This window comes from Olea europaea, chromosome 13 (assembly GCF_002742605.1).
Source record: "Olea europaea var. sylvestris chromosome 13, O_europaea_v1, whole genome shotgun sequence".
In the NCBI taxonomy this organism is placed as follows: Eukaryota; Viridiplantae; Streptophyta; class Magnoliopsida; order Lamiales; family Oleaceae; genus Olea; species Olea europaea.
The window spans coordinates 10,574,054-10,591,720 of NC_036249.1; the positions used below are offsets into that span (position 1 = coordinate 10,574,054).

At 37.0% G+C, this 17,667-nt stretch overlaps 1 protein-coding gene across 1 annotated transcript; it reads right to left on the reverse strand.

The window, feature by feature from the left end:
* Positions 1-15,898: 15,898 nt before the first annotated feature.
* On the reverse strand, positions 15,899-17,667 carry LOC111408437. Its single transcript, XM_023038198.1, has 2 exons — positions 17,491-17,667; positions 15,899-17,383 (listed from the first exon to the last, which is right to left on the reverse strand). Exons 1-2 carry the CDS (start codon positions 17,665-17,667, stop codon positions 15,899-15,901), a joined length of 1,662 nt encoding a protein of 553 aa, XP_022893966.1.

Genomic DNA, 17,667 nt, shown 5'->3' on the forward strand with positions numbered 1-17,667 from the left:
AATAGCTGCATGTCAACATCAGTTGGTGGTGGAGCCTGTAGCATCTCCACATCTTCGGCTGCCTATCCTGCTTCGACCTGCTGTTGCCTACGGCGCTCGTTTCTCCAACTTTTCTTGATGATTTTTCGTAGCTTGATCTTGAGCCTCTAGTATAATGCGCTCGATGAATGTGCTAGGTTTCTCATGTGCTTCCCCTGGTGGGATGGTGACACGTACAGCCATGTAAATCCTATTGATTAGGCTCGGGAATATCGGTGAATTATGTCTGTCACCCCATGTTCCAATTGTGTGCATTTGATTATAGATGTAGGTGGCCAGATCAATTTTGTTTTCCTGAACCAGATGGTATATAAACGTTGCCTTCGGATTAGTGAATGTTGTCCTATGTGAGATGGGTTCAATATTATGATACATGAATAGCCATAGGATGACTATAGATAGCTCGAGCTCGATCTAATGTCAATCTACTGTTGGGAGGGGCCATGCTTTTTCCCGTCCCAAGTGTACCTTGGCTACCTCATTTCAATTGCAATTATCTGGGATGGGGAGTACGTTATTCCAACTCAGCTGATAATAGTCATGGATAACCTCTAACGAGAACATAATTCATTTTTCCCTAACCTACGTTTGATGCAAATGTTCCGACCCAGGAGTATAGATCTTGGTATTAAAGTTTGCATAGAACTCCTTAACTAAGTTTTCATAGACTGGGTCAGGCCGTTCTACCAATTTCTCCCATCCACAAATTTGGACCAAGGTGACTATCTCAAAACAAGGAAAATTATCCAACTTAACGGGTCTCTCTCGAAGTGTTGCCCAATGGCTAAAAATGTCCGGAAAGTGGGCTACAGTCTTGGGGGTGAGAAATCTCCTTACCCCCTTTTGGGCTCTCTAATGCGTGCATTTTTCTGATGAGGATCCAACTTTTTCCTTTTCTTTAGATGTTCTTTTAGGCGGCATCCTACAAAGGTGCATAGTAGATAATAGACTACCAAGTATAAATGGATAGTGAAGAAATATGAAGGAACATATATAAAACATAACCCCCTCAAACGTACTTCAAGATGGATGTGTATAATTAGTTCTTAGCTCATTCAAGTCGTCGATTTCTTCTTAGGGTCATCTTTCAAAAAATTACAATTTAGTCCCTAAACTTTCATTTTTCTTAATTTTGGCCCTTTTTCTTCTTTTTCTTCCTTTGATCATCTTGTATTATCCCTGAGTCGATACTTAACTCGTTTGAGTTCTCGATTCACCTTTTATTTATTTGCAGTTTAGTCCCCAAACTTTCATTTTCTTTCATTTTGTTCCTTTTTCGCATCTTTTCTCTTGAATTCCATCACATCTATCAAGATAGTCCTACGAAACATATTTATCAAGAAATAGTCATATTTTGTGGCTCGAATAAGTGTGTAAAAACACACTTATCAAATTCACAAACTTGAACAATTGTTTGTTCTCAAACAAAATAGTGACATAACTCTACATAAAAATGGCTTGATAACCTGTCAAGTCTCAGGATTGGAATTCAGAAATTAACACAAGGAACAATTTCAATAGTGCAAGAATAAAATCAACCCTTACCTGTTAAATGCATACTCAACGTGTGTGTGTTAACTTATGCCAACATATTAGGCTCATGATGGGTTAATCCCGAAGCAAAGTGATCTGATATATCCTTAGTTCGCTCGAGAGATACACTCACCCCCAAAGTTAGTCTTTTCACTCAATTTTTTTTGGGTATGTTCTAAAGTTAGGAGTTTAAGTATCTACAGTCTTACCCTTTCTTACCTTGGATAGATCTCACTACTACAAGTTCACATGTCCACAAGTAAAGGCTCTCTTGGTTTTGAGTGCTTCGACCCTTAAGGTTAACAAGTTACTAGCGTCGCATTAAGGTGTTGTTTTATCAACCAAATGTCCAAGGGCTTTCTCCACATCATTACATCTTTTACTCACTTATTTTTTGAAAATATAATTTTTTTTGGTCATCTTCTCATTTGTTTTCTATATAACCTCTGTAAAGAACTTTAGGCCGATGACTCCCAAATCAGTTGGTTTTAAGGCATCAAGTTTTAGACCCTTGCTGGCTTATTCACTAGAGCTATAAAGGCTTGATCAGATGAATTTATATTAACTTCTCTCCCTCTTGCTTTCTATATGACTCCTTTAGCGAGCTTTGGACCGTGACTCCCAGACCAGTTGGCCTTAGTGCACCAGGTTTCAAAATACCCTTACAGGCTTACTTGCTCGAGTCATAAAGGCTTAGAAAGAGTGTTATTTTCACACAAATTAGTTTTATGCCCCTCTTTGTTTTTCTAGACATTCAGTTTACATAACCAAGCCCCAACTTAAAACTTTCACCTTATTGGTCTAGGCAATTCACACAATACAATTTCATACACGGAACCTCTACCTGTCTCCAAGTTTCCCATAATTATTTAACCATCTCCAAACTATCTGTCATATGGTTTATGGCTTAATACAGTGGAGGGTTTTCGATTTTCTCATACTTGATCACAATCCCAATCACTAACCTAACATGTAGAACATGAGTGTCTGCGCAACAAAAATGTTAAGTATCACATCAACAAGTACAAGTTAATCAAATTTTTGCACCATATCCATAGTTCATAGTGCATACCTATTTCAATAATCACATCATAGCATGCCAGGCTATCAAGCTCACACAAGTATGGTGGTAGTGATGGAAAGTTTGGACCTGCAGTGTCGTCTCCTGGTGGTGGGGGTAAGAGGTTCAAGATCTGCCTCAACAACTCGGACTGCTAGGCTACTCGCCTGCATATCTCGAACCCTGGTCTCCAAACTGTCTAGACGGTTCTAAGTCACATTAGCCCGTAGCTGTATGTCGTCTACCCAACCGACATACATGCTTAGCCACTTGTTCATGGTGTCAATTTCTTTTTGTGCTGTTAGGGACTCTCTGCTAGCATTTGATGCAAAATTTCATGTGATGCGCATGTCATCCCGCACCTACTGGATGTTAGTGCGCATAACCTCAAATGCCTGTTGGAGGCTTTGAAGGTCTCGACCGGACCTGGTCATAGTAGTAAACATCTGCCTCAATAGCTACGTGTCAACATCAACCAGTATTGGAAGAGCCCATGGCATCTCCACATCTTCAGCTACCTGTCCTGCTTCGGCCTGATGTTGTTTATGATGCTCGTTCTCCAACTTTTCTTGATGATTTTCCCTGGCTCGATCCTAAGCCTCCAGTGCAGTACGCTTGATGAATAGGCTAGATTTCTCAGGTGCTTTCCCTGGTAGATGGTGACACTTATAGCCTTACAAATCTCACTGATTAGACTCGGGAATATCAGTGAACTATATCTGTCATCCCATGTTCCAATTATGTGTATTTGATTATAGATGTAGGTGGCTAGATCAATTTTGTTTCCCCGAGCCCGATGATATATGAACCCCGCCTTCGGATTAGTGAATGTTATCCTATGTGAGATGTGTTCAATATTGTGACACGTGAATAGCCATAGGATGGCTATAGATGGCGTGAGCTTGATCTGGTGCCAATCTGCTGTTGGGAGGGGCTATGCATTTTCCCGTCTTAAGAGTTCTTTGGCTACCCCATTCCGACTGAAATTACCCAGGATGGGGACCACATTGTTCTAACTCACCTGATAATAGTCATGGATGACTTCTAGCGAGATCATGATCCATTTTTCCCTAACCCACGTCTGATGCAAATGTTCCGACCCAGGAGTATTGATCTCGGTATTGAAGTTTGCATAGAACTCATTGACTAAGTTTTCACATAATGGGTGAGGTCATTATACCACTTTCTCCCATCCACAAATTTAGACCAAGGTGACTATCTCAAAACAGGGAAAATCATCCAACTTAACGGGCCTCTCTGGAAGTGTTGCCCAATGGCTAACAATGTTCGAAAAGTGAGCTGCAATCTTGGGGGTGAGAAATCTCCTTACGCCCCCTTCAAGCACTCTGGTGTGTGCGGTGCCTAATGAGGATCCCACTTTTTCCTTTCCCTTGGATGTTCTTTTAAGCAGCATCCTGCAAAGGTGCATAGTAGGTATTAGATCACCCAGTGTAAACGGATAGTGAAGAGAAATGAATGAACATATATAAAGCATAACCCCCCAAATGTGCTTCAAGTCGTCGATTTCTTCTTCAGGTCATCTTTTGGATAATTGCACTTTGGTCCCTAAACTTTAATTTTTCTTCGTTTTGGCCATTTTTCTTCTTTTTCTTCCTTTGATCATCCTATATTATCCCCGAGTTGATACTTAGCTTGTTTGCATTTTCGATTCGCCTTTTGGTTATTTGTACTTTAGTCCCCAAATTTTCATTTTCTTTCATTTTGGTCCTTTTTCGCATCTTTTCTCTTGAATTCCGTCACATCCATCAAGATAGTACTAGAAAATAAGATTTAATTGAATTAAGCCATATTCCACTATATTTAACAGGAAATAATCATATTTTGTGGCTCGAATAAGTGTGTAAAAATACACTTATCAATCATCTTATTTATAGGTTATATGGTATGTTAGATGAATTACATGACTCGTGCATATTTAGTAAAAAATTGATCTTAAAAGTGGTTATCAACAAATTAGGATGATGGTAGGAGATGAATGGAAAACCTTTTTTAAAACTGAATATAGGTTGTATGAGTGGTTAGTCATGTCATTTTTAGTTACTAATACACCTAGCACGTTTATACAATAAATGAATCATGTTATGCATTTCTCATAGGTAAATTCATAGTATTTTACTTCGATGGCATTTTGATATGTAGTAAAGACTTAAATGAGCATATAGGGCATTTAATATGTGTGCTTGTGGTCTTAAAACAAGAACAACATTGCGTTAATTTTAAAAAAATATACATTTTGCATGGAAAAAGTTTATTTATCTTGGATATGTTGTTAGTGCAAATGGGATAGAAGTGGATGTGGAGAAAATCAAGGCTATCAAGGAATGACCAACACCTAAAAGCATAATTGAGGTACGAAACTTTAACGGTTCAGCTAGCTTCCATAGGTTTTTTTTTAAAGACTTTAGCACAATTGCCATACCACTCATGGAAATTATCAAGAAAAAGTGTAGGATTTCAATGGGGCGTTGAACAAAAACATGCATTTAATACTATTAAAGATATGTTGTATAAAGCACCAGTTTTATCACTTTCTAACTTTGACAAAACTTTTGAAATTGGATGTGATGCCTTAATAATAGGTATTGGAGCTGTTTTAATGCAGATAGAAAGCCAATAGTTTACTTCAGTGAAAAGCTAAGTAGAACAACTCTCAATTACCCTACATATGACAATGAGTTATATGCACTTGTATGAGCGTTGAGACGCGATAGCACTATCTATGGTCAAAGGAGTTCGTGATGCACACTGACCATGATTCCTTAAAGCATTTGAGGGGTCAAAGAAAGCTAAACAAGAGGCATACAAAATGGATGGAGTTCATCGAGATATTTTCATATGTAACGGTACAAACAATGTAAAGAAAATATGGTAGCAGATGCTTTTTCAAGAAGGTATGTACTTCTAACTTTGTTAGGTGCTAAATTGTTAGGATTTGAATATGTTAAGGACATGTATGCTACTGACCCGAACTTTTCTAATATATACGAATCATGTGATAAGGTACTATAGATAGATTCTTTAGGCATAAAGAATATTTATTTTGGGAAACAAGTTGTGTATTCCTAAATGTTCAATGAGAGCATTGTTAGTACATGAAGCAAATAATGGAGGTTTACTGGGTCATTTTGGGGTTAAGAACACCTTAAAGATGTTAGGTGAACATTTTTACTGGCCTAAGATAAAAATTGATATTGGATCAGCTTTGTAGTAGATGCATCACTTGTAAAAGGGCTAAGTCTAAGATTTTACCTCAAGGATTGTATATACCCTTACCTATTCCTAGTGAATCTTGGGTTGATTGAGCTTACCTAGGACTAAGAAGGGAAGAGATTCCATATTTGTAGAGGTAGATAAATTTAGTAAGATGGTACATTTCGTTCCATATCATAAAACTGATGATGCCACTAATATTGTGGATCTATCCTTTAAGAAAGTAGTGCACTTACATGGGATTTCTAGGAGCGTTGTATTGGATAGGGATGTTAAATTCCTTAGTCACTTTTGGCTATTTTGTGAAATAAGTTAAGCACCATGTTATTGTTTTCTACTACTTGTCACTCACAAACCGACGGACAAAAATGGCTTGGTAATATGACCATGATACAATTGTTACACACTATAGTTAATAAAAATTTGAAGAGTTGTGAAATGTTTAAAATACATTGAATTTGCGTATAACAGGGTCACACATTCTACTACTTCCTTTTTGCCCTTTGAAATTGTCTATGATTTTAATTCACTAACATCTTTGGATTTAATTCCTTTACCTGTTGATGAAAGAGATAGCTTAGATGGAAAGAATAAGGTTGACTTGGTGAATTCACTCCATCAAAAGGTAAGATTGTATATTGAGAAAAAGAACATTTGAACCCAAGGATTGGGTTTGGGTACATTTGAGATAGGAACATTTTCGAGGACAAAGAAAATTGAACTTGTAGCCATGGGAAGATGGTCCATTTCAAGTCCTTGAAATAATTAATGACAATGCCTACAAACTAGATATTCCTAGTGAGTATAATGTTTCAGCTACTTTTAGTATCTTTGATCTTTCTCTCTATGATATAGATACATAGTCGATGTCGAATCCTTTCGAAGAGGGAGGGGATCGATCTCTTCTGATAGCTTCACTATTTCGTACTCTTCTAGCTTCCTCTTCTTTAGCATTATTTTTTCATGAACTTGGCATAATTTATCATTTGCCAATTTGTTTGCAAAAAGTTTGTATGAATCTTCTTGAAAATTTAGTAGCTTAGCAAACTATGCAGGAGATTCGGATGAAAGTGCTCCCAAGGGGGAATCACGCCTTTTTTTTTCTAGTTCAAATAGCCCAAGTCTGACTCATCTCCCGTGGGAGAAGGGTTTTTTTATTCTAGAATCTCCATGGGTATGGAAGTGGTGGTTTTATAATTGGTGGATTGTTAGAAAATAAAATTGAATTGAGCTTAGGAGCCTTCTTTGTTTCTCTGATTCAATTTTCTAATCTTCAAATCGCCATTTTAGAAGCATTTGTAGAAATTAAAGACGCGTTAGGCTTGCTATCATAAACTTCTTTACCGTTTCTCACAGTGATGGCATTGAAATATTCCCTTAGGTTTACCTATTTATCACTAGGAAATTTTCCTTTCAATTGATAATTTATTGAAGTATCTAGTTGAATGATTCGCACCTTAAGAGATTTCACTATGGCCCCCATGTTACTCAAATGAGTCTTAATATTGTCTAGTCGCACCTCATCCTTGTAAAATCTTGACCTAATCTTGGAAATAAAAGTTCTCGAGACATCTTCTAATGATGGTTTCCCTTCGGAAGCTTGATTATTGATCTCAGTAAAAGGTTGGAGTACATTCCTAGTGCTACCATAAGAAACATTCTCATGATTTTGCAACATTGGATGGTAGTAGTTTGATAAGTTATTTTCTCTTTGGTTGAAATTTCAAGTGTTTATTAATAGACTAGTTACTTCTCCATATCATTCTAGTGTAGTATCGAAGTAACTATAGTCAAATTTGCTTTTTGCTGCATTCCTTGTGTAGTCAACACAGCTATTTGTAAGTAAGCAATGACATCTAAGCTGCAAGAGCAGTAATGAGACCCACCTCATTATGACCAATAATTTTCTCCCTTGAATGCTCACTTGGCATTGATAATTGTTGGTGGTTATTTCATCCAGAGAGGAATAATCATCATCTGTAGTCTTAGCCATTAGGGTCTTAGACATTAAGGTTCCACCTTCAGCAGCAACAACCATCGTTTTGTCTTACCAATTCAACCCGTTAGAAAATATCTCAATCTACATTCAATTCTGATAACCATGCTGATGGCATCTTCTAAGTAACTCCTTGGTGCTCTCTTATGCCTCATAAAATGGGTCAAAGTCAGCTTGTTTAAATTACTCAATCTTACTCCGCAAATTGAGCTGATTTGGAAAGAAGAAAGAACTTGACAATGAATTTATGAGCCTTCCCTTCCCAAGTAGTAATGGTACCATTCACTCTAATTATTATTCATCTTCACAGTATCACAAATCTCAAAAAAGGTAGCAAGATGAACATTTGGATCTTCTAATAGAGATTCCCAAACTGATTTTACTGCACCATGCTAATCAATCCAGACTTTAGTTTAAAGCTATTTGCAGCAATAGTTTGACATGTAATACCAGAGTAATTGTCATTGACAATTGGTCAGCCATAATCTCGAATAGCTCGCTCTTGTTGGTTTTTGTTGGTTGCTATTGCTTCAGTTTCATTTTTCCTTATAGCCGTTAATCTCCTAAATGGTTTTTCGATCTCAGGATCAAAGCGACGTGATTCAAAACTCTTGTTCTTTGCATACATTGCTGAAACACCAACAAACAAACAATTAAAAATAAAAAATTCTAAATTAAAATCAAAGCTAATTGATAATAATATTAATAAAGATAAAATAAATCAATTCCCGACAGCGACGCCAAAAACTTGTTAGTTGTAAATTACGTTGCAAGCGTACGATGTCAAATTTTATAATATAATGATAAGTTAGGATTTTGAACCTGCATGGATCGATGATTAAATTCCTACTACGTACTATGATTAAATAGCCCTTGTTTTATCTACACAATCGAATTAATATGATCAATATAATTTAGTTAAATCTAAAGTGATTGTTTGACTAAATCAATGATTGAATGCAAAATTTTAAGAATTAAAACAATATAAGGAGAACCTGAGGCTTTGATTTCGTCTAACTATCAACTATGTCTCTTAATTCTTTATTTATCTCCAATTCGTTTTCTAAGTTTATAAGCCAGATCCTAATATGTTTCTACTTCCTCTCTTGAATATAGAGTCAAAATCATTCATAAATTTCAAATCCAATATTTAATCAAAATCAAAATCTAGAAATACACAAGTTTTATGGTTTTTATTTAAAATGCTTCAAAGGATTTATAGGTTCACTTGAACCTATAAAACTTAGGTTTTGTTATTCTATGATCACGTCTAAGGTTTCCTCTCTTGAGTGTCGAATCTTAAACATCAAATCAATCAATTAATTATTGAAAATCAAAACATAGTCTCAAGTATATATTAAATCAAACTTTAGATGAACGAATTAGTTTATGATTGACAAATACGAAAAATTCAAATTCATAATCAATAGCATAGAGAAGAAAAAGAGAAAAAATAGTTTTGGAGTTGAATCAATTCTCTTCTAGCCATCTCTTCTTTTGATTACCCCGATCTCTTGATTTGCCATCATCAAATATGCTTCAAAAGTCCCTTCTAAATTTGCATTTATTATTCATTTTATTTTATCTCGAGTTAAGGTTAATTGGGCTTTTTATGGATAAGTTAACCCTGAAATCTGTAGCGCAGGATAATCAGACTCACTAAAGGACTCGATTTACAAATAAGGAATCTGTTTTGACATGAAATGGATATATCCATATCTTAGTAATGACTGCTCAATTGATTTGGAATAGAGTAAGTCATATTATCTATGGAAAAGAAATGGTGTTAAGAAGGTATCAAGGGGCATTTCTAGATATATTACTCAAAAGAACTGGGATAATACGCCTAATCAATTAGAATTGAGAAAATTCTGCACCCCCAATTAGTGCAATGTGATGTGTCTATTTATCTATCTCTTGACTCAAATAGTAGCAAGTTTGAAAAATGATCTTAGAGTGTCTAGGGTTGGGCCAGGAGGGTCTTTACTAATTTTTTGAACATTAGTATCAATTACAATTCTATTTTTAAAATAAATACAGGATTTCCAATCCTAGCAGGAAAGGGAGGGAAACAGATACTCAATTTAAAGTGAGTAAAAAGAATTCCATACTCAATCTCAAGACGTATTACATAATACTTGCTGTGTGGTTCAGGCTGTGGAGGACGATGCTAAGGTTGTTGATGAAACAGAAGAAATCCGGGTGAATGGAAAGGAAACAATACAGGATGAATCCCACTTTCGATTAATAGAGATAGGCTCCGCTCCCGAAGAGAAGGAAAAGATCTTCGAAAAGTGTTTTTTTATGATCCATTGAAGAATCAAACTTGAATACCACTTATAAATAATCCAAAGAACATGATAGGGATAGGAACCATTGGAGGTACTAAAGAAACAAGAATACCAGGTGTTCTGCCCGTGGCTTCAGGGGGTTTTCACGTTTGGCATATGCATGCTCTGACCGAGATCTTTGGGGATGATTCCGTACTACAATTCAGTGGAGAAAGCGAATACTCATTGAGGGAAGATATGATAGTAAGTGGATGAAAATGAAATTTTAGGAAAGAGATCTAAATGCTTGGGCGCTACTGGTTAAAATTTGGGAGCGCTTGGGAGCAATGTATGTGGTGCATAGGTCCTATTCGTTTTGGGCTCCTATTTCCTTGCCTATCTCTGTATCTTTTTCTCCTCAATTCATATCATCATCACTCTTTGGTTCTTTTAAGCTCCACATCCATACCTTCTCCACCATTTTACCTAACCTATAACAAAATAGGAAAACACAAATCGAAATGTTTTAAAACTCTTAAAAACAAACAAATATTGAGTTTAAATAGTATTCATATCATGAGTGCTACACACTCATCAGGAAACCCATTGCAAGATATATCCTGGAACTCATACAAGATTTGATATGAACCCCAAGAAAGATAAAATCAGATGAAAAATCTAGACCCAATGATTTCTTGAATCAAGACCAATGGCTTGAAATGTTGAACGGCATAAGAGATTGAAAATCTTTAATAAGTTCCGGCTAGTTCAGTTAAGAACAAGATTGTAAGCGAATCCCCATTTTATAATAATTTCTCAAAATAATGTGTTAATGTTGTACAATTAATAAAACCTTTTATAGACTCAAACAAACCTAATTAACTTGTAAAACAATAGAGTTTGGCTTAAACTAAAAAAAACTTGATAAACATGATAAAATAACAAAAATACCCTTATATTTACTCAAAATGGAAAAAAAAAACCTAAAATGGGCTTTTAAACAATGGAATTTGACCCTGAAGGTTTGATAACGTTATTATCTAACAGATTAAATTCGACAGGTAAGCTAAACGTCATGTGCATTTTCGTACATCTTTTTTCTTTCTGCTCATCTTGAAACTTGGTATCTTGCTCATTGTACTTGAACTCTCGGCCCATTTGGCTTTGACTAGTACTTGTATGGCTTCCTTGATCTTCTTTGCTCTTAGCCTAGTTATCGACCCCTTCAAAACATGTGATGGATTCTTACTAGCTTACCCTCCATGATTCTCATCAGTCCCACACATGGTATTAAGAAATCTTTTCAAGTTCAATAACTTCTACACTGGACTGAACCTATCATGCCACACATCAGTGGATGCAGCTTCAAATGGGTCTATCAGATTGAAGTTACCCATGAAGTTGAGGAATTATATAAGACCATGGCAACCAACGCAGCCTTGTGGCCTTCCAAAAGAGCCACATACAAAAAGTGATCAAATATACGTGAAATAGACGCTATCTCCAAACTATCAGCACAAATATCTTCTACTTTGGAAAAGAATGTGATGGATTATTTGTCCATTCTGAATTCAACAAATGCTGTGCAAACAAAAATTCTTAGTTTGTCGAATATTTGGTGGTGCTCATAACAATAAGGAATATCAAAATACAACAGAGGAAGTGAATGATGTACATAACTTTCAGCATCAGTAAAATAACCCTTATATCAATACATACAATCTGGGTTCGTGTGGTCATTCTAATTTCTTTTGGGACAACAACCAAAACAATAATCAACAGTCATACCCTATGTTTCAACAGCAAGAGAATAAATCTTCATTTAAGGAGATGTTGCATAAATTCTTGAACAATACAGGTCAAAATGTGAAGAGAATTGAGCAGTTCATGTTAAAGATTGAAACAATCCTTCAAAATAATTTGATAGCCATGAAGTGTGAGAAAACTCAAATAGGGCATCTAGCTCGTGATATTTTTGGGAGGCTTCAAACTGCTTTACCAATCGAAACTAATCTGAAGGACTAAGTGCTAGCCATTAGAGTTGTTGAAGATGATTGACAGCCCGTAGCCAAAAAAAAAAAAAAAAAAAAGAGCTACAAAGTCATAGGAATATGTACCTCTAATTATGTTTTCCCAAAAACTTCAAAAGTAGATGGAGGAGGAATGGATTAATGCAATTACTACATGGAGTGTGGTACAATTGCCAAAAATTACAGTCAAGTGATAGGTTGCAAAAGTGCCTACTGCTTACGAAGAGCAATTAGAAGGATCCAAAAAGATAAAAGATGATAGAGTGAAGGCAAATTTAGATATTCCACAAGCTAAAGTGGTCACTCCTGTTAATGAATATGTGATTGCCATTACGTTTCTACATAAGTTAAAAGAAACAAAAGCAAGAACAACAATTTTAAAAGCTTCTGGATGTGCTTGCTTCACATCAGTCTCCCGTTCATTAAGATGAAAAGGAATATCTAAGTCATGCAAGATTCTTGAAGGACATCATACCAAAGAAGAGAAAAACTTCTAGAATTTGAAGCTGTGGCACTGATAAATGAGATCAACATAAGAATACAAGATGAACTACCTTCTAAACTAAAAGATCCAGAGAGTTTTATTTTACCTATTTCAATTGAGAAGCACGTTCCTTTAATGATTTATGTGATACAAGTGGTAGCATTAACTTAATACTGGAATTTTGATATTTCGGAGAACTTCGTTGTTCTTGACATAGAAGAAGATCGGGGTATTCCAATTATCTTCGATCGAAAATTCTTAGCAACTGATGGAACCTTGATTAACGTGGAGAAATGTTAGCCGATCTTGAGGTTGGAAGGAAGATGAGCAAGAAGTTCTCAAATTTAACGCATCATCCAAGTAATTTCTAGACCTCGAGTAGTTAAACTATGTTGATGAAGATTATCTATCTATCAACAAATATATTAAAAGAGAAAATTAAATTTTGGTAGAATTTCTTAGTAGAGATGAGAATGGGGAAATTAAAAGTTTGGAAAGCAAAAAAAGGATGCAAGACTAAAAATTACAAGGAGTGCAAGGTCTGCAAATTCCGACTTGAGCTACCATTATCAATACTTGGCCAAAGTTTAACTTTTTTTTTTTAATTTAAATTTTATTATTCAAATAAATGCCTCACTTGTGGTGGAGGAAAAATCGTGATTACATCTCAAAACAACTAAAACAAAAAACCTACAAATCGTTAACCTCGTAGGTATGGAAGTTCCCATCTGTCCGTTCTCAAAATGCCAAAGAGGATCATTGGCAAAATATCTGGAGAGTGAAGTTCCAAGTCAGAACCACCCGCACCTTCCTTAGCAAGAAAATCCACTGCCATATTTGCTTCTCTAAAGACGTGGGACACTCACGCATCCAACTTACCAATCAAACCCATGACATCCTCCCAAACATCATACAAACTCCACATAGAGCATTTGCCCTTCATAACCCATTGCACCACCGATTCCACCATAACCCCGTAAAAACCCAAATCGTGACATAAATGTAGACCATCTCTAAGAGCAAAAACCTCAGCACTTACATTCGAAGACACGCCATAGTGGTGTGAAAAACCAACAACAAATTTTCCTTGGGAGTCACGGATCAGTCCTCCACCCCCAGCTTTTCCTGGGTTTCCTCTAGCAGCTCCATCAACATTTAATTTGAAACTGTAATGTGGAGGTTTTTTCCAAGAAATAGGAATTGCTTGAACAGATTTCGTGGGCGCAACAGGACAATGAAGTGCAATCAAGCAGCGTTCATCACCATAGGATAACCTTTGAACCTTCGAAATAAGGCTTGCAGTATCCGTCACAACATTTTTAACCATCCAAATCACTCTTTGCCATTGGGTAGGGATTCCTTCCATTCTAGCGCTACATCATACTTTCCATAGAGTCCAAGAGATTATGATAGGAGTGATACCTCGTAATATCCCAAGCTGTGTCGAACTTGAGGAATGAGACCACCAAACTTGCATCATGCCCTTCCAAGAGATCACATGTGGTAAACATAAGTTAAGATGAGAGGCAAAATATTTCCATATTCTCAAAGCGATGTCTCCTGTACATAGGGTATGATTAACAGATTCCACAACAAACACCTTACAACAATCACATTTCGATGCCAAAGGAATCCCTAAAGATTGGATAATTTCATCAGTAGGTAAACATCCTTTTCTAGCCCTCCAGCATAAAAAAGACATTTTTTTGGGAACCATACAATGCCACAACCATTTTTTCCATGGGCAGAAATTTCCCTTTTGCCTAATAAGTTCCTAGGTTGACTTTGTAGAGAACTTCCCATTCGTACTTGGTTGCCACACATAATAATCTTTCCCCTCACGCAATTGAATCCCAGACATCACAATTTCATTAGCCACATTCTCCCCAACCAATTCACATAGGCGAGGATAATCCCAACCTGAGGTATGCAACACATCCTTAACTTTTAGACTTGGTTCCATCACCCTCAATCCCAAATCAGCAATAGGTTGCTCTCCAACCCAGTGATCAAACCAAAAACTAGCATCACCACCTCGAATGCCCCGCAAGGAGTTTTGTAAAACAATAGGGAGCACTGCAATAACCCCTCTCCAAAATCGGGATTGAGTGGGGGAGCTCTTCAACATGCTGATAGGTTTCGATCTCACATATTTGGCTTGAAAGAAATCAGACCAAAAAGAACCTCCCACTACTAATTTCCAAGCAAATTTCATGAACATGGAAGTTTGAATTTATTTTAGATCTCGAATACCTAATCCCCTTTCCTCCATCGGTAAACAAATAGATACCCATTTCCGCCTCTTACTACCATATGATGATCCCTAAAGGAAGGAGGAGAATATGCCATTCAGGACATAAAGAATTCCCTTTGGAAGATTAAACACAGATAAGATATGAATCGGCATGCTACAAAGAACATGTTTAATTAAAGTGATCTTACCACCAAAGGAGAGAAGTCGCCCTTTCCATCCTGCCAGCTTCTTTTGAATTTTCGCAACCAACGGATCAAACAAATGAACAGTCAGTCGTCCTGTATAAAGTGGAACCCCCAGATATGTACATGGCAAACCACCTTCTCGGAACCCCGTAAGAGCCAATAAACTCCTTCTTCTAGAGTTTGTAATATGCTTCGAAAAAATCAAAATTGATTTCTCCTTACTCACTAACTGCCCTGATAAAGACTCGTACAGCCTTATAGTCCCCATTACTTTACTTATCGATTTTTTACCACCATTGAAGAATAGTAGTAAATCATCAGCATATGCTAAATGGTGAACCACCATTCCTTTTGCATGAAAAGGTATCACTAATCCATTACCAACATCTCGATTAATCAACCTTGAGAGCATTTCCTGTGTCAAAATAAAGAGATAAGGTGATAATGGGTCACCTTGTCTCAACCCACGAGATGGTTTGAAAAAACCCTTCGTCGTTCCATTGAGCATGATGGAAAAAAATGGCGATGAAATACAGTTGAAGATGAGGTTCCTCCATTCCTCCGAAAAACCCAATTTCTTTAAAACAAGCAGTAAGAAACTCCAATTGACCCTGTCATATGCTTTTGTCATATCAAGTTTCATCAATATATTATGACCTCTCGCCTTTTTGTGTAAATCATGCACCATCTCCTGTGCTATAGAGATATTATCAAAGATGCTTCTCCCACGAACAAAAGCTGCTTGTTCGCGTGCAATGATCCCCTCAAGTAGGGGTGCTAATCTAGCGACCATAATCTTTGACAACACCTTATAAATCACAGAGCACAAACTGATGGGCTAAACTGAGCGAAACTGCTAGGGGCTTCCACCTTAGGAACGAGGACAATGTTAGTAGCACCCAGAGCCGTAGTCAATGGCCTACCCCCAAAAAATTCTTTCACCACTTCCAATAGATCCTCTTTGACAATGTCCCAAGCATGAACAAAAAAACTGGCACTAAACCCATCAGGTCCCGGGCTACTATCACTAGGAGTGGACCATAAAGCCTCTTTAACCTCTTCCAGCCCTGGCATTTTGCACAAAGAGACATTATCTGTTGCTACAATGACTGGCTGTAAAAGTTCCATTTCTGAATCTACCACATTCACAGGGGAGACGGATAGCAATGATTGAAAAAATTGAATTGCTCCTTCGTGCACTTCATCTGCAGAATGTAGTGCCAACCCATCCTCCAACACCATATGGTCAATCCTCAAACTTTTTATTTTATTTCTAACACTAGCATGGAAAAACTTAGTGTTAGAATCTCCCTCCATCGGCCATTTAATACGAGATTTTTGTTTCCAAAAAATCTCCTTCCATTGAAGCCATGCTGAATGTTTCTGTCTACATTGAAATAGTTCCCTTTCGGTCTCTTGTGAATGGTGTTCAATAAGAGCATGTTCAAGATGGGTCAACTTATCCTCCATATAACCCAATTCCTGTTGAACTTTTCCAAACACCTCCGCATTCCATTGACGTAAGTAAATTTTTAATGCCCGCAACTTCCTAGAAATCTTGACCATAGGAGAGCCATCAACTTTCATTTTCCACACCTGTTTGACCAATGGCAAAAAGCCTTCATGCGTGCACCACATCCTAAGGAAGCGAAAAGGTTTAGGCCCATGTAACTCTTCTCCTTCCATGCAACGCAGAACCATGGGACAATGATCAGATGAGGTTCTATCCAGATAAGATAAGGAAACCTCTTGGAACTGATTCTTGAACGGTTGGTTAACTAGAATCCTGTCCAGTCTCGCCCATATACGATGAAGTCCCTGTTTACCATTACCCCACGACAACTTAGGACCATCAAAAGGAATATCCATCAAACCCACATCATGAATAGCCTTATTAAATTCAAACTTTCCACTTGTAGAGGGCAACAAACCCCCCACATGTTCCTCGTCAGACCGCACAATATTAAAATCACCTCCAACGAACAAAGCATCCCCACCACAATCTAGATCACGTAGCTGGTCCGAAAGCTCTCTCCTATGAACTTGGAGAACATTAGCATATACAAAGGAGCCAAGAACACGAACTCCATCTCTAGAAAACCATCCAGAAAGAATTTGAGATGACACCTGAATCTGATCAAATTCTATATCGGAAGACCAAAAAAGCCACATTTTACCGCCATAATCCATATTAGTACAAAAGTTTTCAAACCTTAAGTTCCTTGCCCAACGACCAATTTTTTCCAAAGATACAAAAGGTTCCAGAATTCCCAAGATGGAAGGTTTATATTGTTTATTTAACTGCATTAAATGACTCTTTGATGATACAACCCCTCTAGCATTCCAGATAATGACATTCATCATATTAATAAAAAAAAATTTGATCTTGTGGTTATTCCCAAAACCACCTTCTTCCTATTACCTCCCCGCCTCCGTTTCGTTGAGGCTAATGTTTCTGGTTCTGTCTCATACGTAACAATAGCAAGCTCTTCTAATTCATTATCTGGATCAACATCAAACATAGTTAGGTCCGGCTGTTGCTCAGCCCCCTCAAGTGTTCGTTCTATATCCAAATTCCTCCTCAT